The 27,470-nt window shown below is 33.1% G+C and overlaps 2 protein-coding genes across 4 annotated transcripts in view; both read right to left on the bottom strand.

Annotated features, from left to right (window-relative positions):
- The window catches only part of LOC120340906 (uncharacterized), a 61,105-nt gene extending 41,766 nt beyond the window's left edge, over positions 1 to 19,339 (bottom strand). For 2 of the 3 annotated variants that reach the window (XM_078119803.1, XM_078119805.1), the window contains exons 1-26: positions 19,060 to 19,339; positions 18,277 to 18,416; positions 17,800 to 17,983; positions 16,484 to 16,707; positions 15,677 to 15,839; positions 14,049 to 14,190; positions 13,407 to 13,640; positions 13,059 to 13,224; positions 12,156 to 12,263; positions 11,779 to 11,925; positions 10,943 to 11,045; positions 10,537 to 10,732; positions 10,337 to 10,467; positions 9,903 to 10,061; positions 9,049 to 9,154; positions 8,329 to 8,495; positions 7,976 to 8,044; positions 7,569 to 7,685; positions 7,119 to 7,240; positions 6,582 to 6,687; positions 5,816 to 5,941; positions 4,408 to 4,613; positions 2,651 to 2,803; positions 2,275 to 2,368; positions 1,098 to 1,247; positions 169 to 344 (exon numbers count right to left, since the gene is read on the bottom strand). In XM_078119803.1, coding sequence (XP_077975929.1) covers positions 169 to 344; positions 1,098 to 1,247; positions 2,275 to 2,368; positions 2,651 to 2,803; positions 4,408 to 4,613; positions 5,816 to 5,941; positions 6,582 to 6,687; positions 7,119 to 7,240; positions 7,569 to 7,685; positions 7,976 to 8,044; positions 8,329 to 8,495; positions 9,049 to 9,154; positions 9,903 to 10,061; positions 10,337 to 10,467; positions 10,537 to 10,732; positions 10,943 to 11,045; positions 11,779 to 11,925; positions 12,156 to 12,263; positions 13,059 to 13,224; positions 13,407 to 13,640; positions 14,049 to 14,190; positions 15,677 to 15,839; positions 16,484 to 16,707; positions 17,800 to 17,983; positions 18,277 to 18,410 — 3,683 coding nt within the window. In that variant the 5' untranslated portion in view covers positions 18,411 to 18,416; positions 19,060 to 19,339. Of the gene's footprint in view, positions 1 to 168; positions 345 to 1,097; positions 1,248 to 2,274; positions 2,369 to 2,650; positions 2,804 to 4,407; positions 4,614 to 5,815; positions 5,942 to 6,581; positions 6,688 to 7,118; positions 7,241 to 7,568; positions 7,686 to 7,975; positions 8,045 to 8,328; positions 8,496 to 9,048; positions 9,155 to 9,902; positions 10,062 to 10,336; positions 10,468 to 10,536; positions 10,733 to 10,942; positions 11,046 to 11,778; positions 11,926 to 12,155; positions 12,264 to 13,058; positions 13,225 to 13,406; positions 13,641 to 14,048; positions 14,191 to 15,676; positions 15,840 to 16,483; positions 16,708 to 17,799; positions 17,984 to 18,276; positions 18,417 to 19,055 lie in introns of all 3 variants that reach the window. The other variant, XM_078119804.1, reaches the window with a different exon arrangement.
- Positions 19,340 to 20,212: 873 nt separating this feature from the next.
- LOC120340694 (uncharacterized) lies at positions 20,213 to 24,619 on the bottom strand. Its single transcript, XM_039409031.2, has 9 exons — positions 24,465 to 24,619; positions 23,793 to 23,927; positions 22,844 to 23,046; positions 22,134 to 22,268; positions 21,759 to 21,791; positions 21,175 to 21,316; positions 21,019 to 21,092; positions 20,871 to 20,938; positions 20,213 to 20,679 (listed from the first exon to the last, which is right to left on the bottom strand). Exons 1-9 carry the CDS (start codon positions 24,572 to 24,574, stop codon positions 20,479 to 20,481), a joined length of 1,101 nt encoding a protein of 366 aa, XP_039264965.2. The 5' UTR covers positions 24,575 to 24,619; the 3' UTR covers positions 20,213 to 20,478.
- Positions 24,620 to 27,470: the final 2,851 nt, after the last annotated feature.

Below are 27,470 nucleotides of genomic sequence, written 5' to 3'. Positions count from 1 at the left end.
TTCTATTCAATCCCTCTACACAACTTGATGTAAAGTAGGCGAACAAAATTAGTTACCGGTACCTCAATATTAGTACACATACTACTGGAGCGCCGCCCTTTTTTCTTAAGAATAAATAAAAATCACATAAATGAATCCAAATTATCATAGAATCAGAGTCTCGCTCACTTTTTTTGCTTTTCAAATCCAAAAGTGAGTTTACTAGAATATTTCTGAGTACCATGATGACCACGGGCAGTTGTTCCACCAGGTGAAATAGCTCCTGATCTTGCGGTACCTTGAGTATGAGTTGATGAGAGACTATGTGTGCTACGAGTATCTGAAGCATCGAGCATTGATCCTCTCTGTAGAAGGTGATCAGTAAAATTATTTCGTTTAATTTTTAATTCGAAATTGAGGATTGAATATCATTACTTGAATTTTTTGAAATGATTGAATAATTTGGAAGAATCAGCATAACTTTGGTAATTTGCAGGGGTGTAGCCATTGGGGATCAGGAAATCCCCTGCCCCCGCGAAATGTAAAAAAGCATTCTTCTGTATCCTACTTAACAATTTTCCGTAGCTTAAAATGCCTTGAAGACCCCTGAACACCCACATTGAAAATCCGCTTGCTATTCCTGGCTACACTCTTGTCAATATAATATATTATGAGTAAGCAAATCCTGTTATAAAATGTTATTTACTCTTCTGCTGAGGGGACTCAACTCGAGTTAGACTCGAGCCACCAACGACTCAATGTAATTTGAGTGATCTAAATAGAATGACTCATCATCAACTCACCGACAGTGAGACTGAGCTAAGTAATTAACTCGACTTCAAAATCAAATTTACTCCAAGACTCAAATGATTCGTGACTGACACATAACTCGGGGCTTAGTGTTTCACCCAACACTGCTCCTTTGTGTTTCCAAATGTTGCCTCAACTATATTATTGGTTATTATAAAAAATGAATACTAACTAACAGGTAGAATAACTAAGTGTAATCACTGCTTTGTATTCTTTAAAAAGACATTTAAATAACCCACACAGGTCAGAAAATAGTTTGTATTTCTTTAGAAAAATGCGATAAACTTTATCCTCATCTACTCACGTACCTTCCCATCAACCATTGAAGCTGGTTTTGGATCTTTCCAATGCATACATGCTGTTGCCTGCGTTACTGCTACAATTAATGAATTTTTATGTGTTATCTGACAAGCGACTGATAATCGCAGATTTTCCAGAACATTGTTTTCCATCAAAATCTGAAATGACAATCAAATACATTATTAAAAAGGAACATTTATGCAAAAATCAAGTAAGATACTAATAAACCATTTTTTTAAATTCAAACTTTTTAGTTGAATGTAAAGATGATTTATACGGAAGTAAAAAATGCGAGCATTAACCATAACAATTTATATCAACTACTGAAATTTTACTGATCCAGCATTTACCGGTGATTAATTGGACTTCATTGTGTTGGCATCGCAGATTATACATTTCGGGTTCAAACCTGGTACCCAGTGGCGTATCTAGGGTATGGCAGCCATGGCTAGTGCCATGGGCGTCATTTGGACAGGGCGCAAAAAGGGAGAACAGTCTTAATCATAAATTTTTCAATGAGATAATTTCAAATTAGGAATTATGTGAACTTTTTTTTACTTGAAAAATTACATACAAGTATTTTATTTCACCACAGTCGTTAAAATTATGAGGTAATGACCAAGGGGGCATATTTTTAAACTTTGCCATAGGCCAGTGGTTCCCAAGCTTTTTAGAGTGTGGACCCACTATTTTTTACCACAGCTTATGGCGACCCATTTAACTTTAATAAATTAATAAAAATTTGATGAAGGAAACAAATTTATTTTCTCAAATTGAATTTTCAGTGAAGCTAGTGAGAAAGATGAGCTTATTTCTTGCTATTTTCCATAATAGACTTGAAATTTATTCCAATTCAGGTAGTTTTAGACGTAAAAAATTGAAAAGTTGCAGTTTATTTCGAAATTTGTTTTTAAATTTGCTTTGCCACCGATCCTAATAACCAGTATAATTAATCAAAGCTTTCTACATCTTTTCACGACCCACTAAGATTCCTTTTCACGACCCACTGTTTGGGAACCGCTGCCATAGGCAATTTTACATAGATACGCCACTACCCATACCTCACCCAGAGTGTAATAAATTGGGTAGGCAATGATGAACCATAAAGATTGTGGTGCTTTCAGAAGCAACAGACTGTTAATATACGAAACTAACTAATATATGCAAAATAGATTTTCAGCTTACTGTCATAAAAGAAGTTTTGTCATAAAATGAAAACTTGGGTAAATGAACTTCATCGATCTCATTTGCTGCCAGCAGGAGGTGATTTGGAACAAATCTAAAACCAAATCAAGTCAGGTTTAATATTCTCCGTAGCAAATGTATCATAATGATTAGACGAATAAATTACACAGAATAATCGATTTAACATGAATTAAAGTGAACAAAACCGGTTATCAAGTAAAGCCACTGAAAAACTCACAAAATAATGTTTCGATAAGTAAAATCATCAATTGATTGACTAAAAGCTAACTCATAAACGAAGTGATCACAAGTTTTTCTCTTATTGCAAGTTTTCCATGCAAAAAACAGGCCAAGCTAAACAAGTTGAATTGCCTACCTGTCTGCATTTGAATCGTCTGGTATGAATCGAGATACAGATGAAGGTGCTGGATCTGCCTTTAATTTAGGACTTGCAACCTCAAATTGTGAAAGTCTCAAGTACAAATGATATTCTCCAAATCCCATCTCATCTGCAGAATGTTTGTATATTCTGAAAATAATTAGGTGATTTTTTAAAAATAGGGATGTAGGAAAAAAATTGAATAATTTAATATTTAAAATGATCTGAAATGTTCGTTTAAGATAATTTAGGTGTTCAAATAGAAGGTTACCTTTTTGAGCACAATTTATCACAGTATATGCAGAAGGCCTTTATTAAATTTCTAGATCGGGGAAAATTATTACAAACAGTCAGGTTACTATTTATCTTAATCTGCATTTCAAATTCAAACTCATTGAAAACAAATTGACTTCTATACTTTTTTTATTGAAAATGACTCAATTCAAAAAAATTCAATATTTCATATTTGTGAAAACTAATTTAAATGTATTCGAAATACCATATTTCTCTTCGTATAATTCCCCCTTTCAAGGTCAAATTTTGTCTTCAGAATAAGGGGTGCGTGTTATGCATTGACATAGGATATATCAATAATTATTACAGTAATCCATATTTTATGCTTAACTGGCTAATAATTCTCATTTATATTAGTCACTCACAACTCACAAGTAGGGCTGGGCATTTCGAATCGAATCGAATAGTAAATTATTCGAATCGGTTCAGACGAGAATTTCGAATCGACGCCATCTTGTTTTTATCTTTCCGCTAATGGTCGAGGTGAATTTTCCAATTTTTTTTTCATTGAAGTCATATTTTTTCAACGAAATTCTACATATGACTATTTTCTGTAGTGAGTTATTGATAAAACGTGTTTGTTATTCTGTGTGAACGCTCAGTAATGTATCTGAGTGGTTTATTCTATGTTTTCAGTAATTCATTTGTTGAGAGGACCAATTACTATAATAAAGTCGCTTACAATTTTATATTTTTCAATTATTCGAGATTCGGTTCGATTCGAAAAAATTATTCGATTCGATTCTGAAATCACAAGGGATTCGAAAATGCCCAGCCCTACTCACAAGTCTTTTAATTTCATCATGCTTGTTTCGGTAGAAGCATAGCGGTGTCTCCAAAATGTCGTGTCCCACTTGTCCCATGTGTCCCACTTGTACCACTTGTACCACGTGTCCCACTTGTACCACGTGTCCCACATGTCCCACTTGCCCCACTTGTACCACGTGTCCCACTTGTACCACGTTTCCCACTTGACACGTGGTACAAGTGGGATAAGTGGGACACGTGGTACAGTGGGACACGTGGTACAAGTGGGACACGTGGTACAAGTGAGACACGTGGTACAAGTGGGAGTGTGGGACACGTGGTACAAGTGGGACACGTGGTACAAGTGGGACACATGGTACAGATGGTACAAGTGGGACAAGACATTTTGGAGACACCCGAAGCATAGCATAACTCGATCAAACCAAAATTTGTAGAATTTAGGGTTAGCATTACTAAAGGTAGCAAGAGTTCTAAACAATTCATTAACTCAAGCGTCGAAAAAAAGTGAATCAAAGGTGATAAGAACACTAAATATGCTAAAATACACCTGCGTATTATGAAATACGGTAGTTATTTATTCGATTGTGGCTATCTCTATTATTAAATAAGCAATACGAACAAATAATTATGGGTGGTTAGATTATTTTAAAATGAACCTTTCAATAATTTGAAGTATTTTCATAAAGTTATACCTGGACAAGATTTCAGTTTCCCATGCAGCTTCTTTCAATCTATGTCGAAGTAACATAGTTTCGAGAGATAATTTCCAAACATCAGCAGCTCTTCTTTGTCTCTCTGCATTGGTTCTAGTATCAGTCTCAGTAACTTCCCCAGCCAGTAATGATTCCACTGCATCTTTTATCAACATAGGATCACCGCAGTATTGATCAGAAAACAACTAAAGTTGAGAAAATTATATGAGAAAAGGACTTTATAGTGGAATAAGAAACAATACATTAAAACAAACTGAGTGAATGTTAGGTTAATAAGACGAAACTTAATGTAAATTGTATGATAGAATAATATTAAAAATTTTGATTTACCAGATCTAAATTTTCTATTATTTGCAATTTACCAAATAATCCTATAATTTTAATTATATTTAACTTTTCTTATAATACAGTTAATTAATCGAAAGTATTCATTTTTATTCAAATAGTCCAAAAGGGAAGGATTTGGTGCATTATTGCAAATGCATCAAATACACATACACCTATTAGGTAGTTAAATGCATTTTGTTGAATACAAGGATATTTTAGAGAAGAAAAGGCAGGTATGTAAAAAGATATTAGTGCATTGAAGCAGCTGATGCACATGTACCTGATGCAAATGATTACAAATAAAAATGAAATTCATTGTGTTGAATACAAATATTTAGAGAAGACAAGTTACGTAAAAAGATGTTGGTACATTGAAGTGCATTGATGCACACGCCCCCAATACACATAAGTACACATGAAATTCAAATTGATTGTGTTGAATACAATTATTTAAAAACAAGGAAGTTAGGTAAAAAGATTTTGGTACATTGAAGTGCATTGATGAAGCTGATGCACATTCACCTAATGCACATAAAAATTAAATTTATTGTGTTGAATACAATTATTTACAGAAGACAAGGTAGTTGAGTAAAATAGATGTAGGTGCATTGATTTCCACTGTTGCACATGCACCTAATGTACAGTATTGCACATAAAAATTAAATTAACTGTGTTGAATAAAATTATTTACAGAAGACATGGTAGTTGAGTAAAATAGATGTTGGTGCATGAAAGTGCTTTGATGCTCGTAATGCACATTATTACACATGAAAATTAAATTAATCATGTTTAATACCATTATGTGAAAAAGGTGTTGGTACATTGGAGCGCATTTATGCTTGTAATGCACATGCACTAAATGTACATATTACACATAAAATGTTAAGTGAGTAAAAGCATTGTGTTAAATACAACAATTTTTAAGTAAGAAAGATGTTGGTGCACTGGAGTGTATTGATGGACATAACCTAATGCACATAATTACGCATAAAAATATAAGGTGAGTAAATACATTTTGTTCAATTCTGAGTCAACTAATCGAACAGAAATTTCTACTTACATCTTTCTGAACTTGTGATGAATAACTCGATCCGGGTTCCGACATTCCTTCCCATTCATGTATTGCAAGTTCCAGCATTTGCTTTTCAATACTAATCACTTCAATTTGACTCTGTGGTTTGTGCATCTAAAAGGAATAATTTCCAAACAATGAATTTTATAGCAAACTATGATTTGGGTAAAAGCTTTAAAAATGATACCTATATTGGGTCCAATTTATTATCTATGCCTATATAATTTTACAATGCCTTATCAGTTAGCTTGTGCGAACAGCGTATGTCATAAGATCAATACCCAAAATTTTTGTGCCTGCACTTACTAAATAGCCTATGTTAAATAAAGGTGCGGCCCGCGGTATCACCCAGTTATTACTAATCGATTTTAATCGGTAAGTATGTTGATAGGTATTTGTCTGTCTGTATGTATGTCTGTTTGTCTGTTAGATGCACGCAATATCTCACGAAAGCGAGATTGAATCTGCTCCAGATTTTGCATGTGCATTCATCTTATCTCGGACCAGAAGTCTATTGATTTTGGGCGAATTATGTCGTATAATTAGCGAGTTATTAATTAATAAGTGATGGGACACAAGGTGTCACTATGGAGTAAGAGCGCTGTTTTGGGGGATCCCCTAACTTTCGATCGATAAGTCTTCGGTCTCTGACCAATATTCTTGTTTCTATCTTGCCCTCCTGTATCAAAGGTTGCGCGCCCCTGCTATAGAAGATTCTAATTGGATGATGGCAAATACATTGCATGATATATACCTGTGTTAGTTCTCTCAGAGCATGTCTCAATGCTTCTGGAATTCTGCTTGCAGTTGCTCCAAGTGACGGATGAAATTCGAACATGTGGATATGTGTCAGTGCTGGTCTGTATTGAGACACAAAAGGTATAGAAAATAAAATTAAATTACAAGGGTAGAAACTTTATACTTATCAAGTTTAATGATGTATTTCTTTTGACCAACAATATTTCAATGCCTAGAGTTTTTTTAGAAGAAAATCTGTTTGGCGCATGAGTTGATACATTTAAAATGTTAGTATGATAGTAGTTTTGTATTGCAGAATAATCAATTAATGAGTTAGAATTCGCCTATTATATATAACAATACATCAATATTCCATAACCATTTTAGGCATGAATATTATGTGTTGTCATAATATAATAAAATATATCATTATCAACTTTTATTTATAAAATTGACAAAAACCATAAATTTTTATCATAAATATTCAATCAAAATTTACTATGCAAAATTAAAAAATTATTTCTGTAAAATTTTGCTGCAATGGACAACATACTTTGGAAGATTAACAGCAATTGGTTGTTTTTGTATAATAGGAAAAGGTAATCCAAATCCTTCTGAATTACGAGAGATAGAAGTAACATAATGTCTGTTCTCTTCAATCTGATTAGTCAAAATCTAAAAATAAAGAAGAAATTTAATCAGATTCCATTGTTTTACATTGTAACATTACATTGTAAATTCAAATATCTAAAAATAAAATTAGTGACAAAATGAATTGTCAGTAAATAATACTAATGTTATAATTATGAGGATTCCCCACGACATGCTGACAAATATCTATGTGCTTTGTAATAGATAAATCATATAAGTATGTGTTTGTGCAATATAATGTGTTTCTTTTTCCTTCCGAAATGAAACACGCACGATCGCAAGTAATTTTTTTGCATTTCAATTATGCCATCACAAACTCTAAATATTCAAATCGAATTCGCCCCATTCTTACCTGTTTTACTAGACTTGTCTTCAATCGGAGGCAGGCACATTCCATGCGATATGCTTGTATGAAGTAATCTTGTTTCAAGTCATATCGGGGACGTTGGTACATGATATCAGTTATAGCCTGAAATAGAAGTTATATTACTGATCAATGAAGATTATGATTTCAATTCTTTACCTTAAACAGTTAAGTTAGGATGTTGATGAGTGAATTAAAGTTTATGTAATGAAATATGAACTGCGGCCATTTTTTACAAGATGATAACTGAAAGATTATTGTAAATTTGTGATGATTAATATGCAAGATATTGAATATAGTTTTGATGAAATTCCTAATTGTTTCAATCACAAAAATTAATAATATATCATTCAGAAAATGTTTGTATGTCACACAATATAGTTGCAATAACCAACCTGAGCAAGTTCTCTTCTTTCCCTTGGATCAAATGTGTTGTGGTAAGCTTCCAGGAAACAATCCAATAACTTCAGAATAAAAAAATGGAAAAAAAAAATTAGATATTTTCGAATGAAATCTACTTTTTAAACAAAAATATTGAGCAATCGTACTGTACAAACAGCAATCCAGAATTTTCTTGGCAAGTGACAGAAAGATAAGAACAATATCTTCAATATTGAGGGTAATGAAGTAACATGTACCTAACTATTTAAATTTGTGAATAGTAATAAATGACACAATATTATCAATATTTGTAGCCAAATTCAACAAAGTAAGGTTCAAAAATATTCTCTATATTTTTTTTCCTTACCTCTCTCTTATTGTGAAGAAAATTGAGTTCACATGTCCATGCATCGAGTAGAACAGCGAATCTATCTACATCTCGATGCCCATAAGATGATAAATCAACTTCACCAGCTGCTTCATGAGATCGATGTCCTCGTTCACTCGAAGACTGGCGAACACAAGATCTGTGATCTGAGGAAGAGGCTTTACTTATTATAATACAATTAATAAGATAGCAATGATTAAATATATGAACACAAAGGTTGCTAATGGACACAAGGATATCATAAGCCCTCTTAGCAAAGATTGGATGGTCAGAAGAGCAATACAGAGGTGGTCGAAAATAAAAAGAGATTTATTTAAATTAGTATAAAACAGAAAAATTTTTGGTGAAATATCGAGTCTCATAATACTTGAAAAAAAAAATAGCAGAACGATGCCCAGGTCCACTTTGTGTCCAAAAATAAAATTGATAAGGTGTGTTAGTATTCATATACTAATGTCAAATTTCACTCGATAGTCAATATGATGGGTAAATCATGTTTCAAACCATTATAAGTTATTCCCCAGTATTTCATGCCCTACAAATCCTCACATTACTCAATGAAGACCATTCCACCCTCAAATAATATGAATGATAATTGATGAAATTTGAAAAATATAATCGAAATCTTTTTGTCACGGCAATTCAATATAAATGTAACTGTGCAAATATTAAATAAAATAAATTTGGTAAATAAATAACCTTTGTCTTTTTCAATATAATGAGAAGCAATAAGCAACAAGTTTTTTTCCAGTGCTTTCAAATCTTTTAATCCAAGTTCATATATTATATAGTAGCCTCTCTGATCCTGGATTGAGATGAAAAAATATTTAGTTCAAGTAGTAAACAAGCCTCGATAATGTATTCAATTTCACTCAAATTTCTATTTATGCATTTGATAAAGTATATTTAAACATAATCGAGAAATTGAATGTACTAATTGTCAATATTGTCTTAAATTACTCACAACCTTCTGTGTTTAGTTCAAGTAGTAAATAAGAATCAATAATTCAATTTCACTCAAATTTATATTTATGCATTTAATAAAGTATATTTGGGCATAATCGAGAAATAACTGTAAAATGTACTGATTGTCAACTGTCATTATTGTCATAAATTACTCACAACCTGCTAAAACTATTAACATTACAGTATAGGCAAAGGCAAAATAATCAGTGTAAAATGAATGACATGCAAGAGCTAGGGTATTTTGCCATTATTGGATAGGATAGGACCTACATATTTATCCCTAATGCAGAGGAAAGCCTATAAGACGGCTTAATCATATGGCGAACCATGGCCTCTCATCCGGTTAGCAGTCCATTCCATGAATGGACTTCAGATGCATGGACTTAATTGTGGAGAAAGCCATAACCGACCAGCAGTTTTGTGAACCACCCTGCGGCAGCGAGGAGTCCAGCAATCCTCTCTGCTCTAACACATAATTATCCCTGCGTGGAATTCAAACCTGCGAACGCAGGGTAATCAGAGGTATGGTACTGAGCGCATTCCTAGCGCTTAGAATGATGCCTCACACTGGATAATAAAGAACTGACTTGAACATGAGGAACATAATGTCCTCTTTTAACAGACGCTGTAATATGCATTCTCTTATCACTATCGTTGTTTTCATCATCATCTGCTTCTTCTTCCAACTGATAAAAATCATCATGATTTGAAATTCCACCAAATTCCATGAATTCATTTTCTTCGACCTTGATTTATGAGAAAAAATGATAAGTATAAATGAAACATTGCGCAATTGGCTTTATCAATTAAACATCACGCTAAACATTAGGAACACACTTTCCTTTGCGCTGTTGATTACCCAGGCAGGGTGTGCAAATTGAAATCTTTTGAGGAATTATCGTACTATGAATGCTTTGAAACTGTGTAAAATCAGGGTTTAATATTCAATAGGCAAATAAAAACAACATTATAATGAACATCAAATATTAGTTTGTGTTCGTAATCTCTAACATAGATTTACCTTGTAATCAACAGGTGTGTTATTGATATAATGATGTGATCCGAGACCTCTTGTTTTTCCCCTTCCACCATGGGATTTATTGGTTTGAGTTTTCTGCGATGCATGTCTCTTGAATTTTGATGATTTTTCTCCTGAATTATAGACTTATAGTTTCGATCACAACCAATTTGACAAAAAAGAAATATTAATTGATATTTCACCTTGTTTGGTTTTGCCTTTCATAACCTTATTCATTTGTTCTCTTGGCGCTGCAGATTCATCTTCAAGAGAAAGTCCTCCATCATATATCGTTATTGTACGTTCGATGCTTCGGAAATAGTTAAGAAGAGAAAGACATTGTCTTCTTACATCTCTCATTTTCAAATGTCTCAAATGAAGAAAAGAAAGATATGCCCCCTGGAAATAAAAATGTGGGAATGGAGGTTTGTTGGAAAAAATATCTAAAATCTGGAATACTTGAATGAAAGAAAGAAATTGTGTACAAACCTTGAAAATGTGCCAAATTACATTGAGTTATTTAGTCATGTATTTATTTACAAATTTAAAATGAGTTTTCCAGATAACTGGTTGTTCACAGTAGAATAGAAAACAAATTTTCTTTTTAACCTGTAACACAGTGGGATCATTACTAGCGGTATCTTCTCCTTCATCCAATCCAAGCATCTGCATTGTGTTCGAATAATCATAACTTTCTTTGCGGGTCGTACCACTGAATAAACAAGAAAAATATAAATATTATCGAACTGGTGACAAAAATACTAGTGGTATCATTGATATATTTTAATTTGAAATTTAACTGTTTACTTCGACACTTTTTTATCACTCGAACCAAATCTCCAAGGAAAAAATCCCACAATATTCAAGAGGTGATAAAAAACATACTTGGCAGTCCTGTGGAGTGTGAATTATTTTTTGTGGTTCTGATTTGAGTTTTGTCATTTATTTTGTTTTGTATATGTTTTATAGAATTTTGGGGTCAACTTTTATTTTTAGTATAGGAAAAAAATTAATAAATCGAAAACTTAAAACGACATTCGCTCGCAAAAAAGTTATAGCACCAAAACTATTCATAGAACATAAGTAATATACGTTATTATATAGTCGTACTCGTATCAACACCCTTTAAACTGGATAGGCAAAGAAGTTGAGCATGTTTATGAGGTTTGCAACTATATAATAAGAAGAAAATCGCAATATTTTCAAACCAATAAAGCCTAAAAACCCTGGTAATACTTAATATTTTACAACATTTCGGTAATTTGCACCAACAGAATTGTGTAGCAAATTTCTTTAAAAAAAATTCTCTATTTTATATTGGCGAAATTCCATCAGGAGTTCAACTCAAATCTCATTGCATTGAGCGAAGTGATTTCAAGAGTAATAAGGTGTTAAATTTAATATAAATATATCAAAATATCCATTTTCAGTATTTGTGATATAACCTCGAATAACCACGAGCACTAGTATCACCATCTCCAGTAGTATCATCTGCATCCCCTCCTCCACCTCCTACTCCATCTGAATCTTTGTATAATTCAGGATTGTTATAAATTTGCAACCACAAGTTGCTACTCCTCAAAGCTCCTTTCCTGAAATTATTTAATTTAAATTTTGCATTAAAATTTTTTTCAAAATTATATGGTCATATCCATGTAGGTTGTTTTTCTATAATAATATTTTTCAGCCATTATTATTTTATTAGAAATATCTCAAAATTTATTCACATTAAGTTTGCACCTGTATATAGTTTGAAACTAAAAGTCAACTAAAAAATAGTTCTATAAAATTGTAAATTCACTGAAATTTTCCAGTAACCTACCTGTGAGTGGTAACTCTGAGTGCTTTAGCAGTGGGAGGTTCTCTGACTGCATAAGCATGACGTTTCAATGATTCTGTCACAAGACTAAAATCTGTGACATTGAGGAACCTGGATATTCAAAAAATTATAAGTGGAAATGATCCAATATTATGGGATACTATAGGGGAAAATATGAAATCAATATAGAGTAAAAAACTTTATCTATTGATCTCACATATATTGCTATATTTAGACATACTTTTCGATATCAACAGATAAGGAACTTTTGTTATGGTTTAAAATCTCCTAAATGTTTAATAATGCCACGCCCCACACTTCTTCCCTATTTAGCACATCTGTCCCACTTTGCCACACTCGCCCACTCTTTCACTTTTCTGAGTTGTTTCAGAGGGCTAAAGTAGACATATGAGATGAAATTCATACAATTGGGACAAGTGTGATACAAGTGGAACAATTTGTTTTGGCGTTCGAATCCATATATATTTGAGCATCGCTCTCTTGTCGAATGGCCAAGAAGCAGTCAAGATGTGCGGTTCGGGTGGCATCATCTCACTCGACGGCCAGTTCGGGTAATCAAGCACCAAATTTTCGTTCGAGTAACACAGCATTTTTGAATAAAAATTTTTGTTCGACTCTCATATCAAGTTGTTCGACTACCGAGGACGAGGTATCACCGTATTACTATTTATAATATTTAATAGCTTTTCTGTACAAAAATCTAAATTATTGTGATTTTGTCATAATATTGATAAATTGTTTGTATCTTGTAAATAGTGTTAGTGATTGACGTCACAACATTTGAACATGTCAGTATTTGTACAGCTAGTCTGTTCCTGTTCCAAAACGTTAATAAAGATACTTATTTTAACAGATGGCAACACTCAAAAAACTGAATTTGTTAACCTGCTTTGAGACGCAAGTAGTTCATCCATACTATTTGCTTGTTTCAATCTTTTCATTTGTTTTTCTTGCAATGCATTCATATGTGGAACAATATTGATGTGTGAAGTCCAGTTACAAGGTTTAAGCAAGCAATGAACAGGTGAATCAATACCCCAATGTTCATTTCCTAAAATTAAATATAGTTTAAATGCAGATTCATGAAAAGAAATAAAATTTCAGGTAAGGGGAAATTGATATATAATTGCAAAAAAATTATAGTCCTACAAAATGTTGGCGGCCATTTCTTAATAAACATACACGCCGTGCACTGTCATTAATAAACTTGCTTAAAACAAAGAAATTACATACCTTCAGGTGCACAATCATACTGATAAAAAGTTCGGCATTCCTCTTGTGTATTGAATAATCGTTTGAATTGTCGATTTACCGCACCAAATAATTCCATTTCGTCGGCTGAAGTTGCAAGATCAGTCCGAATTGTGATTCCATATTCGCTCGCCAATTCCTCGAGATGATCTCGAAAATCGGATAACTCGAGTGAGTGAGGAGGAATTCCTTGAGTAAGCTCGTTAGATATGAATCCTGTTTTTTGAATGAAAGATAAATATTATTAGAATAAGTGTTTCAGAGAAGTAATTATATCAGACCATGGCAAAATTGCAAACTTTTCGAACTTACGTCGTATTTACTTTCTGTAATAAAAATCAGAATGATTATAAATTTTGGCGCTCCAGAAGTATGTGTACCAATATGGAGGTAACTAATTTTGTTCGCCTATTTTACACTAAGTTGTGTAATAAAGGGACTGAAACCTATGGGAGAAAGAAAAGAAAATCGTTTATAGATTTCACTCGAAAACCAAACACATTGCTGACAGCGAAAAGTGGGCCTTAATGACTACATCTTTAGATTTAAAAAACTCACTGCAATGAACCAAGCAAATACTTGATGGAATTTATCATGGAACAACCATTTCAAAATATAAATTACCTGTGAAAGCTTTATCAAGGCCTCCAGATCTAGTTTGTAAAGGATGAGAAGCTGATGATGGAACAGAATATTCTGATGATGTCCCAACCATATGTCTCCATGTCTGTGATGTGTCAATCCCCACACTTTCCACAACTTCGACCTATGCATAAAGTGTTTCAACATTAATTATATCAATAATATATCGAATAGATTAATTGAGAATATGATTCAAAAATTTTACAAGTGACAATTGGCTTTTTTATGAAAAAGAAATAATTTGTTTGTTTTATCATAGAATGCATTCTCTCTATACAAGGCTATGTATAAGCAACCAAATAGAAAGGGTGATTACTCAAATTTGGATTTTTCTGATAAAAGGTAGCTCATCCAGGTTTTCAAATCATGTGTTAGGTGATGTATTATCAATAAAAATGATATAATGCAATGAAAAAAAAAAAATTTACAATAAAAAAGTAATAATTTTAATGAATTGTGTTCAGAAATATAAATAAATCAAAATCTAAAAAAGTGAGTAGTTTCACTTTCTTTTAAAGACTACTTTGACAAACTACTTTTTATAAAAGTTGAGACGATTTTTCAAATAGAAGGGTCGAGTACACTTCAAACAACAAAACAAATACATACTCAATTGTTCAGTTTCAACATGACTAAACTTGAAGACACTTAAAGCTCTAAAACAAAGCATTGTGTAATATATGGGAAAGTCAAGAAAACAATCAGAACTTAAAAAGTTTTTGTTCCTAAGTCAAAGTTGAGACTGAAAATTGACTCAACAGTTATTGCTTCAGGCCCTATCAATAACAAAATTTTTATTTGCACATTTGAAACCAGTGTGGGAATATTATATTCAAAAGGAATGCTAGACTACTGGCACTCATAGAAAGCTTTAATGTAAATGTTGATGGTTTACAACTTCTTTCACTAATCGTTTTATCGAGTCTATTTGTTTTATCAGCTTTTTCCCCTTAAGATATATATTTGGTTTGGGTCAATTATTAATTTTTATGGGATAAAGCAATCAATTCATGAATTGTATAAAGTTGCATTTTAGGCCCAAATTCAAACAAGTCAACGATAGTGATATAGAGGTCTCGATCCCAAATATTGACAAGAAATATCATGATATTTTAATGTCTAGTGTTCTCCTGGTACTTTATCCGACACAAAGAATACCTGGATGGATTGTTCTGCCAACATAGATTTTGTTTGTTATTTTGGAAAAATCACCTATCTTCATACCCAATGGACAAATCAGCTTAAGATTTTTAGCAATTAAAGATGGGAAGCTAAAACTCTACTAGGGCCTACTTTAATTTATAATTTAAAATATCTTCGAGTCATACATGACTTGATAATCCACGCCAAATTCCTCAGGATTTTCAATTTCACAAACGAACATCTTGTTATGACATGCTGCACAATTCTCATTTTATACAACATTTTGTAAAAATTTTTTAGTTTGAATTTTGATAATGTTCCGGTGGCCATATTATTTATTTAACATTCGTTTCCATATTTGAGCACTGCTCACAATTGAAGGAAATTATCATTGAGTGATTGCTTTTCAAAAAATCAACAGTCAACAGTCAGTCAGTGGTGACCATTCATAAAGTTATGATACGTACATCATTGATGGGCTTCACTTGAGTTCCGAGAGCTGGATCAATTGTATTTCGATGAATTACTGGAATCCATTGTAATATTCTCAAATATGAAGAAAACGTTTTGACACATCGAAGATTAGTTATTAACCATCGTAAATATATCGCAATATCTTCACTTTCGACACTAAAATATGAAAAAATAACTTTTTTACATCCTATTTCCGCCTTCACTCCAAACGAGGCTACTAGTGAACACGGATATATAAAAGCTACTCATTGAATTAATGGGATTTCAGTCACATTGAAGATTCAACAAGTCTGACTATAGCTCTTACAAAGGAGATGAGACAATTTAAAACAATTTTTGTTGAATTTTTGTTGAATCAAAGTACCAAGTAACTTCGATGCGCAAAGTATTTCTTGGCTTGCCGAAGCGAGCAGTGTCATCCGATGAGGCTCATCTCGAACTGCTAAGGTGAGCTACACATAAATATTTCACATGCATTTCAAAAAAAAAGATTTTCCATTTCGGCTTCGCTCGGCCTGATATAAATTGGTTTTTAGAATCCAATAATAGTCAATCAGAACAATGGTACAGCTTATTAATGCTGATTGGTTTTTAAAAAAATAGGGAATAGGGAAGCATTTTCGAGTGTGGTGAAAATCATGATAATCTAATAAAAAACACAATTTTGTTTGTAAGTAAAAATTATAATTAAAAGACACAATGGGGTTAGCCACAAAAAACTTTCTATACGGGCAAAATAGGGTTTTTGTCCACATAATAATTCAGTTGCTTAGTGACATTTTAAATTGATATAATTTCACCTGTCCATTGCTTTGGTATCTTTATTAATGAATGAAGTATGAGCAGATGATAGTCTGAATGCTCTGTGTTTTGCATCTTTATATTCTAAATCAATGGCTTCTAATCTTTTACAATAATCAGAATACAATCGTTCTATTGCAGCTGTATGTTCACAGAACCGTCTCCATCTCAGTAAATGAAGGTGTTTGCATTGTACGAGTGATTGCATACGATCCAAGAAGAACTGATGGAAAAAATTTATAAAATGTAATTCCATTCTTTGATCATCAATATCAAAAGTTAATTAATATAAACTTCGACTCCATTGAACAAAAATAACAATTTTATGCATATTGTTTGACTACCTAAAGTCTTTGCAGTGAACAGAAAAAATATTCGCAAAAATAAATGACGATCTTTCTTTACTTGTCCTTCTTAATACGTTCTTAACAATCATGGGGTTAAGATAATTATTTTCATCATTATTTTCCGAACGTGAATCAAAACGGCCAATGATGATCATTGAATGCGATAATATGATATGACAGAAAATATCAAATTCTAATTCCAAAGGTATTCCAATCAACCATTACTCAAAATTAATTTTATTGCGAGTAAAAAATTAATTTGATTCGTTCACTACACCAGATCATCGTGGTCCATATAAAATAAAACAGCAAATCAAACATAGGCAAATACAAAAATAGCACAGTATATTTAAATATCACAGAAAACTACAACAATATCCAAAGTAAATGCGAATATGAATTAAGTTCGTTCATCATAAATATGCAAAGTCATTGAAATGTTGAAAATAATTTGAAGGGATGTCATAATAATGCATGCACACATGTAATATCCCAATGTACAGCAAAGTTGCTGAATCTAATAACTTTGAGTTTAGTTTCTTGCACAGCAATATCGTTTTGGCAGCCTTCCACATTTCCACCTCAAACTAGGCTTTGTGTAAGCAGTGTTTAATATGTAAGAATTGAATTTTTTTATCGGACAAGACAAGTTTTGGTTTAGCATCATAAACCAATTTAATATGCTGTGGTGGTCTTTGGGACTGAGAATTTCGTCCAGCAATGATAATATCATCAGTTCAAAGGTTCAAATCACTAAGGCCAAGACACGACACCCACTCGCTCAGTCCATTAAACAAATCTCGAAGGTTATTACCAATTAGCATTTAAAAAAATATAAATTATTGGGTGCTCCAAAAGTATGCGCACCAAGATGTCGCGCAACCTGGATCCTAACCAGTACACACACATACTGTGTTCAGGTTGTGCGCCATCTTGGTGCGCATACTTCTGGAGGTCCAATTATTCACCTGGTGAAGAAGGAGAGGAAGGCTTTCATTCGTAATATCAGATTTTAATGAAGCTTCAAGTTCTTTAATCATGATCTGCCCTTGGTTTTTCAAAGATGGAGCATCACTTACATCCAATATTTTCGCAATAGTTATTCTTCTTTCCTCTTTGTAATAATCAACACTCTTTGGTAGAAGAACAGAGCTTTTGAAAAATACAAATCAGAAACTATTTATAGCACGAACAGTACTTTGAATTATGAATGAATTGTCATATTCCTAAGCATAGTTAAGTCGACTGGAGCCATATTCTTAAGCCTATTATACTGTATATATGCATGTATGTTTATTTGTCTCATAATATAGATCGGGGCTTCCCAAACTTTTAAGCTTGCCCGTTGCGACCCCTGTTAATTAGGATTTTTATAAAAGCTAGGCGCTTCTCGACTACTGTTTTTTATGTAAAAATATTTTAATAAAAAAAAAAATAATTTCAACCTGATAGGTTTTGACCAGTTTCCATACAGCATATCAGTTTCTTCAATTTCATCTTTCAATTCTTTCAGCTCCTTTGACAATGATTTTTCAAGATTTTTCACTTTTTCACTGCATGATACTTCATAATGAATCATGTTTTTCTAAAAAGACGTATAGGTTTCCCTAGTTTTAGTTGTAAACATCCATCCATATCTCTAAGACAGAAAGAAAGTCTGTCAAATTTATTACAGTTTCACATCATTACAATTGGAATCAACCAAATTTGGAATCTGAAATTTTCATTCAACATTGTTTGTAAAGTTTTATGAATTGACCTAGTTTACATTAAAGATATTGATGATTTCATTGTCCCTTGAATAGGAAGACATTGTTTTATCCCGATGGAAAATTATAGGTGCTATGTCGAAAATTAAGGTTTACAGTTAAGGATTGGGGTTATATTCGATAATTTCAAAGGGACAAATTGAAAATTTGTTACACGTTTTAGACGCAAGTATCTATGTATGTATGTTTATTAGGTTAATGAGTTATATCAACAAAATCAATTCTTTAATCAAATAAAGCTTATAAAAGACCTCGATGTCACTAGTGACAGTAAACCTTTTCATAACAATGTAATGCAGGCACTTAAGTAAAAGAGGTTGTGCCATACATCTGCACATACATAAATTATATTTATTTATTTTCGTCCCCGACAGTTTCAATGAAAATATAATCCTTGACAAAAATTATAATGTGTGTATTGGTAGTTTAAATTCAACAAATTTGATTTGCATTACCTACCTGCCCGCCTTGTGATCCTCGCTTTGATGCTTTGGTACGAAGTCAAATAATTTCTGAATTTGCTCTTGTATTTGCTAAAAGTTCAGGATTTCACTACTCCAGTATTCCACTTTTCAAAGTATTCCACTCAAAAATATAATATTGATCATGGTCTACTCATTTTCATCAACGATTTCTCGTCAAACAGACTTAGGCGACTTTCACCAATTACCGGTGTCAAACTTCATCAGATGGGAAAAGCAAAACACTGAAACGACCTGAGCGTCACTTTGACATGACAACGGCGGAGCCTTATTTCCGGAAACAAAAAGATTAAATTCTCACGGTTCAAAGGTCATCAAATTGCATTTCATACTTGTTCCACTACGGTTCTACAAAATCATTTTGTTTTCTCCAGACTTGTTTAGATAAGATAGGTTTATTTAACATTCCCAGTTTTCTCACCAATATTTGATAGGAAAAGCCTCAAAACTAGCCAGTATTCTCAGTGGGTGTTACCGGTAGTTAGTTCATGTAATTCTAGCTCTTTTGATATAAATACGTTTCTTTTCGGACCTGAAAGGGTTTGTGAAAGATTGGATGTGCTTTTACATTTCCTTTGTGGACGAAAAAACAGGTGACTGTTCTATTTTTTAATCATCCAAGATAATTTTGTCTGCGTGTTTTAAACTCAGTATTGTATGTATTGTTTTTTGTTAAGGACATTCATGTTTAATTATTTATCATTTACTGTATGTTGATTAACGAGCCGTAAAAACTGATTTTTTTTTTAATTTGATCTGTTCTACCCATTTAATGGCTCCATGATCTTTGCATCTGTACCCAGGGCATTTTTGAACCTAGAGATTATAGCACTGGTATATAGATTACACCCACTTGGAACAATGGACCTTTCAACATACAGACGTTTGCACCAATGTACATTTGCCCCTGTGTCAAATTTATTCCGCTGATCAATATCCCCAAAATCCTAACTCTTTCCGATCTATCTCAATGAATGAACATTGATACACCAAGGGGCAACAAGCGGTGAATGCCAGTACCACACTCTCACGAGGTATCTCAGAAATACAAAGTGTTGCAATTATTACCTATTTGAAAGCATAGACATTTAAGCATAAAAAAATTTTTTTTTTTTTCATAACAAATATACTCATATAAAAATCGTAATTTTTCTCAAAAAAAACAGAGTTCAGTGTTATTTTTTCAAAATAGAGTTCAAAGTCAACACTAATATCTAATTAATATCACATTATAAAAAAACATTGTCAACAACTAATCAAAAAATACACTTCAGTTATCACAGCAATAAACAGCCGCACAATGGCAAGCAGGCATCTCTTAATATGAGCACCACCTTAGTGTCTTCAACGCTCTACTGTACCATATTTTCTGCTACATTTCCGATCTTCAAAAATGTTAAATGTCTGCATATTCAATTTCAAAAAGCAATTGCATTATTTTCTGCATTGCTTCCGCACGTTTCTTTCCACTTAAACCCCGAATTCTTGATGACACAGTTTTCCCAAAATAGGTTGCAGCCTCATCATCAGCATCTGAAAGGTTTTTCTTCGCAGACATTGAATACATTTTCACAGCACCATGAGGTCTTGGTTCACTCTGTGTTAAAATGAAAAATATTACTCATTCAGTGATAGTTCTCTAGTACTGGGGTGGTTCAGTTTCAATATTATAATTTAATGTTCTGAGCTTCGATAGAATCAGGTATGAATATTAAATCAGATTAACGTATATCTATTTAAAAAGATCAATTATTGATACACAGGTTTTAAACAAATAAAATGACATACAGACATGTCAAGAATAGAGTTATCTGATAATCTGCTTCGTTTCGCAGGCGATGTCTCTTCATCCAACTCTTAAAAAAAGTAAAGTGAAAATATTGTTAAAAAGAAATATTGTTAATAAAGAACTCTATCTGGCAAGTAGAAGACCAACCTCCATTCTCCACCACTACTGTATAAGAAGTTTCAGGTGACGAGTCTCCATATTGAATTTCAACATCACTTCCACTGTAATATATTTATGTAGTTGTGGAATGCCATGGGGTCAAAAGTTTCATAAAAAGTGCAAAAATACTTGCTTTGGTGTTACCTGGCATTTTGCAAATGTTCCTCTATGAAGCTGGCAGCAGATCTGGGAGGATCTAGACTAAATCTTCCATTTTTTATACCCATAATATCACTGGATGAGTGTATCTTGTTTCGTAAACGCTGATGCCCTCGGAGTGGTTTTTCTGATTTTCAAAATACAAAAATTCTAAATTGTTATCAAGGAAAGCAGACTTTGTATGAATATGTGATGAACATATCGAAAACCGACAGACTTAAAGCAGACTTTGTATGAATATAGACTTTGTATGAATATGTGATGAACATATCGAAAACCAACAGACTCAAAGCAGACTATGTATGAATATGTGATGAACATATCGAAAGCCGACAAAGCCTTAAAATTTCATTTTTTTCATTTTAAATACGTCCATCATTATGAACTTGAATTGCCTTTGTTGCAATATTAAATGGACAAAGAGCTGTAACGCTCCAATGCTTCACTCCAAGATATTTTTAGAAAAAAATCTCCACATAAACATGAATCTTAAATAAAAATGTTATAGCAGCCCTTAAAACAACAAGTAATAATTGCCTATTGATTTTGTTAGAACAAAAAACACAAACCTCTCTGCAGTTGTCCCAAAGGAAAACAGTTACCTGCAAATAAACAAAGTAGATAAATTAAAAGTGCAATACACATAAGTACAACCACTAAACTATTAATTTACCATATATTGTGGTATGTATTAATTGAATGGATATCAATGAAATAACAATACTTTAGTGAATAAAATTGAACTGAATGGCTCAAGGGTGGATATAAAAGAATAACACAACTGACAACTGTGTTGAATAGTGCCCCTTGAAAAAATACATAATTTAAACTTCTTCAATTCCCGGAGTCACAGACTTACTAAATCCTTACACCCTTTGAACGATACCAAACGTATACCAAATCCACCATCTAAATTTGGTTAAAAATTCACACAGACAACGGACCTTTCCAAGATTCAACATGATGTGCGAGAGCAGGCTTTCTTCCATATGTTCTGCCACAAGATGGACAATGAAAATGACTTCGATTACCTTGCTTAGGTCGAGTTATACAAGCCCTTCTACATGGCAAGACACAGACTAAAAAAGAAAATCAAATTTATTACCAAGAGTTAACAAAAAATAGACATTTACATGCATGTGAATTACTTGAACATAATAGGAAATATGAAAATGACTGCTATAAATAGGCACATATTGATGAGGGTTTAATTTGTAGTCACCACTATCAAACATTTTTCTACAAAGATGAAGTATCTTAGTTTCATGAAATTTTTGATAATAACTTATACATGCAAGGGAATAAGTTCACACTTCAAAACTAAATGGAAACCAACAATACAAGAAAATATGCAACCAAGTTGTAACAGAAAAAGAAACTGTTTACTTATGAGAGAGGTCAAGATAACCTATTTGTCGTCTTATTTCAAAAATTGTCATATAAATTGTCAACATAAAATGATAAAGATTGGGCTGAGAATATGTATTTGTAATCAACTATACAAAAAAATCCACTTTACTTAACGCAACTTTAAAACGAAATGACCACGAAATATACGGTCTGTGCTTCAATAGATAATATGTTAATGAACAATATCTACAGGAAAATGGAACACGATACATGATATAATGTTGAAAAAAATTCAAATTCTTACCATTCTGTTCATCAAGCATATAATTGTATGCAAATGTGTAATGTACTCTCAACAAATGATTCTTAAAATGATCTATGTCACAAGATACATAGTCAGTGCAATATATGCAACTTAAATCTTCTTTATCAGATGCTTCAAGAATTTCTTCGAAATCGTGTGTAAAATGACATGATCTATCCGGATTCGCCTCTTCAATATAACTCCTGTACAATAGTACATTTTTATCAGAAAAAATTTAGATCAGAAAATATAAATTTTCAATGATGATCGATAGATAGTTCGCACAAGCAATAACAAAATGCAGAAATGAGGTGGCCGTGCCTTTGAACGCATACATTTGCACCCGTATATCCGCAGGTTCAATCTATACGAGGGTGCTAAAATCCATGGGTCAGGGTTAGTAGGGGCACAAATATCCGTAAAAAAATGTCTATAGGTGCAATAGTACGCAGGTGCAATTGTCGTGGGTTCAAATGTACGTGGGTTCAAATGAAATGGAACCCATGGACAAGCTAAAAAAATCACATCCTCGTTGAGTTGAAAATTTCTGAAACCTTCATTGAAGAATGAGTGTCTTAAAAATGAACACATAATTATATTTTTCCCATATTTCCATAAAAATATTCTTCAACCACAGTGTGCAAAATTAATAGCATATTCAGTTTTATTTGATCCACAACAAATTCAATACAACCGCACAATTGCGATATTAGAAAACATGTCACAAATCAGTAATTGGCTGTTGCACAAAACATCTACGCCACATGAGCAACTTTTGCAGTACAACGAAGCAATGGGCAGATTGTTTAGAAAAGTAAAAAATTCAAGAAATGTATCCGAAATTTCTGCCATTTAATCAAAGTATTCGATTATTTTTATTTGACGAATTTCACATCATACTTTATACAACATTTAAAAATAAATGATACACAAAAAATTCACTTATCACCTGACTCCTGGCAAAACTGTAATTTCAGATTTCACTTGGTCATCTATTGTAACATCTGTTGTGTTTGGTTGTTCTGATGACAGTGTAGTAGATTGCGTTTCGGTAACTACTGGAACAGTTTCAACATGACTCAGTCTGTAATATAGGGTATGGTCAAAACAAGGATATTGTTTACATATTTTCAAAAGAATTCACATTAAAAACATTGGCGTAATATATTTTAATAAATTAACATATTTTCCATTATTCCTATGATTTTCTAAACTAAGTAAGTTAAGTATTTCAATCCCCCCCCCCCCCTTCTTTTTTAATATGTGTTTATACAGGAATACAATAAAGTTCAGCACATTACGCATCACCATCCTTATTATTAATAAGGATTTAATATTTCCTTAATATTTTCTTTCTATTGCTGGTCCAGCTGGAGTTGGACCAGACGACACCAAAAACACACTCCAATAAAATACAATCACACATCGTCAATGCAGCAAAGCATTTTTGCAAAGCGAGACGCCTATTGAAGTTAGTGGCAAGGTGTCAGTATTCAAAATGGCGCCGATGAGCAAAGTAGATTCCAAATCAAAATATCACTTAGTAACAGTCATGAACTCATGTTGTTTCAATGGAAACACTAAAGCAATAATTAAAAAAATAATGAGTGTTTGTACTCACGTTTCCGTGACTGAAATAGTATCCGAATTCTCATTTTCTGCCATATTCGTATCGAAATAAATGAGACGTGGCAGGCAAATGATGGCACTCGAGACGTGAGACCGCGTCATAAACAAAAAAAAGTCGGCCAAAAAATTACTCACGTGCTTCAGAGTGCGGTCAAGCGTAGATTTTTGATCGGCAAATCGTTACTTCGCGTTCCGCGGCATGTTGGTATTTTTCAAAAAATAATAGATGTTTTTCAGAGCCTCGACTTCCTTGGCTTCTCCCGTAACATTAACTAATCTGCAAGATATCAACAAGCAAGATATCAACTGGCGAAGTTGAATAATGTGCTTGGCTAGACTAAATTGTTAAATGGTCTTTTATTTTTCGTCGGAAATATATGCTAACAAAACAGGCTTCATAGAAAACTAAAATCGAATGAGAAATATATTAGCCTTGGTTGGCTATGCTTGATAACTAAATATCAATGAAAATAGCTGACAAAGCTGACCAATTCAAACAGACAATCTAAAACGGGATTTTCCCCTTTCTCAGTTATGAGTTTGAAATCTTACACTAAATGTGGATATAGTGAAATTTTTGTACGCCTTAGTGAGTTTTTTGGTAGTTTTTGCATGTTTTAGCTTGATAAATGACAAATACCGATCAATGTGTTTGGACAATGAAAGTGTTTGTTTTGTATTGCACTGTTCACCAATTCTTGGCACTATTGTGGCCCGCAAACAATACAAAAATAATTGTGTGGCCCGCGAGGCTGACAACCTTGGACCACCCTGATCTAGCAAGTACAGTGAAAATTACCAGCTAATGACAAATCAGTGGAACATGTTCAAACATGTGATATTTAAAGTAAGAAAAAATGGTTCAATACAAAACATATTTGATTTGTGAAAAAAAGGAAAACCTTGAAAATCTATTATCATGAAAAAAGTCAAGTCCTGGATATTTCATTAAACAACAATGAAAGAGTTATTAGAATCAGTCAAGCTTTAGATGCTAACATATACGGCATTGATAAAAAAAAAAGAATCAAAGGCGATGAGAAATGAAAACGTCTTCCATCTGAGACATGGGGAGACAGGATAAACTTGATAATGTGAAATGGCTTCTTATTATACAGTAATAATGGAACATGTATTTATAATATCATCACAGGCTTTATAAGTTAAACTATATGTTCCATTGGAATATTTATCTCCGCTAATAAATACTGAAAACCTTTTATTTCAAATTGTTGAGTGTTCAGGGCCAAAAAATTGCTGTTGGGGTCATCACCAATTTTAGGTACTTGGTGTCAACATACAAACTGAATGTAGGCCATTGGATTTTGAAAATTGAAATTGGATTTTAAAATAATTTTTTTTTGTTATATACACAAGATTTTGAAGTTGATGGACTATTTCACAAGTGAATTTGCCCGAGGTTCTTCCATTTTCATTTTGTGTCTGAAATTGCCAACGTTCATAAATATATAGTTAAAATGAAAATCTGTCCGATCAATGAGTATATACTGTATTCTCTTTGGTCCGACTGAAAAGGATATGAGCGTGCAAATGTTTCGATTGTTACATCACATTTGACAATTAGTCAATGTTAAGGAAGTTCCTATGGGTAGCAGAAAGCATGGTTGTACTTTTTTGAATATTCTAATGTCATGCAGAGAGAATGAGACGTCTGATTGTATGCGGAACCAGTCCCAGTGAATCGGTCAACGATGATGTTCTTGGCAAAATACAATTATTTTCTCGTGGTAAAGCAAGGCGGCTAATGTTTGGCACCCTTCACATATGTTCACATATTGGCATGCCACGTTCTCTTCGACAGCGTGACGTCAATCCGAAAGGGGGCGAGAAGATAAATAGAATAGGCAAAACCCAGAGAAAGGTTTATAACAAGTACTGTAATCAGCGCTTGTACTCATCCACATACGTTCACACAAGTGAACAAACACATCACGGGTTACAAACAGCATATCCGAACACGAGAATATAAAATTCACGGGAGGGCAGGGGAAGCTCACTCGTATATAACTTTGGTGCGCATTCGTGTTTCCATGTCACTCATTCTACATTTTTAACATTATTTAAGACAATATTCGCACTGTTCGTTTACTCTGCACACTATTGACTTTTTTGGCAGAAATGTCAAAATGAATGATAGACCGAAATATACATAACAAAAGTTCGACCGTAGTAGTATATATTTACGGTTTGACGAACTGCAGCTGACGAGAATGTGACTATGAATAAAGAATAGGCTACAGTATATTTATTAGCTGTTGATACTTTAGCGGTTCTCCGACTTCCATTATTGATTTTCAGATGAAAGGGGTTTGTTGAAAAGCGTAGAAAAATGAAACCATATTTATATGAAATTTTGTAATATTCCTATACGTGTTATCCGTTTGAGATCTCGGGATTTGCTTATTACTGTTAAGAGGATAAATAGCAATTGGGGCTTTCATATTTAGCGTCTGTTTAGGGAAGCGAGGAGTTGAATCATATAGCAAGCTACGATTTTCTCTTCTTTTTTGTGTTTGAAGGAGAGGGAATATTAAAAATGATTCTCTTAATGAGCGGATGCGTCGTGCATTAAATTCAGACCAAATAGACCATCACGAGATGTCGTTCGGGATTTTATGGATTGACCTCACTACTGCCGAAGTCTGCACATTTAGTTCGAGGCTACCGGCAGTCACGCCCTCTGACTGGCTCTTCGAGGGGTTTGTTGTGGGCGGCTGGTTAGAATATGACGCCTTGGGCAGTGGTTTTGGATAGGCGTTCATCATTTCTTCGTTGGGATTTTCGCACGAATATTCAATAAATAAATATAGTAGTTGCTAATAATTCTCCGATTTGGGATACTGAAATTTTATATGCTAGTTTAGCAGTACCGGTACCGAGATAAACAATATTATTATTACAATACCGTATTAAATATTAGCTTTTATGGGGTCCAAATAAAGTAACTAGTTATACGGTAATTGAGATTCAGAGATTT

The sequence above is a fragment of the Styela clava genome, chromosome 14 (assembly GCF_964204865.1).
Source record: "Styela clava chromosome 14, kaStyClav1.hap1.2, whole genome shotgun sequence".
Lineage (NCBI taxonomy): Eukaryota > Metazoa > Chordata > Ascidiacea > Stolidobranchia > Styelidae > Styela > Styela clava.
Note: the sequence above shows the minus strand (reverse complement) of the source record. Positions and strands in the feature narration are given on the sequence as shown.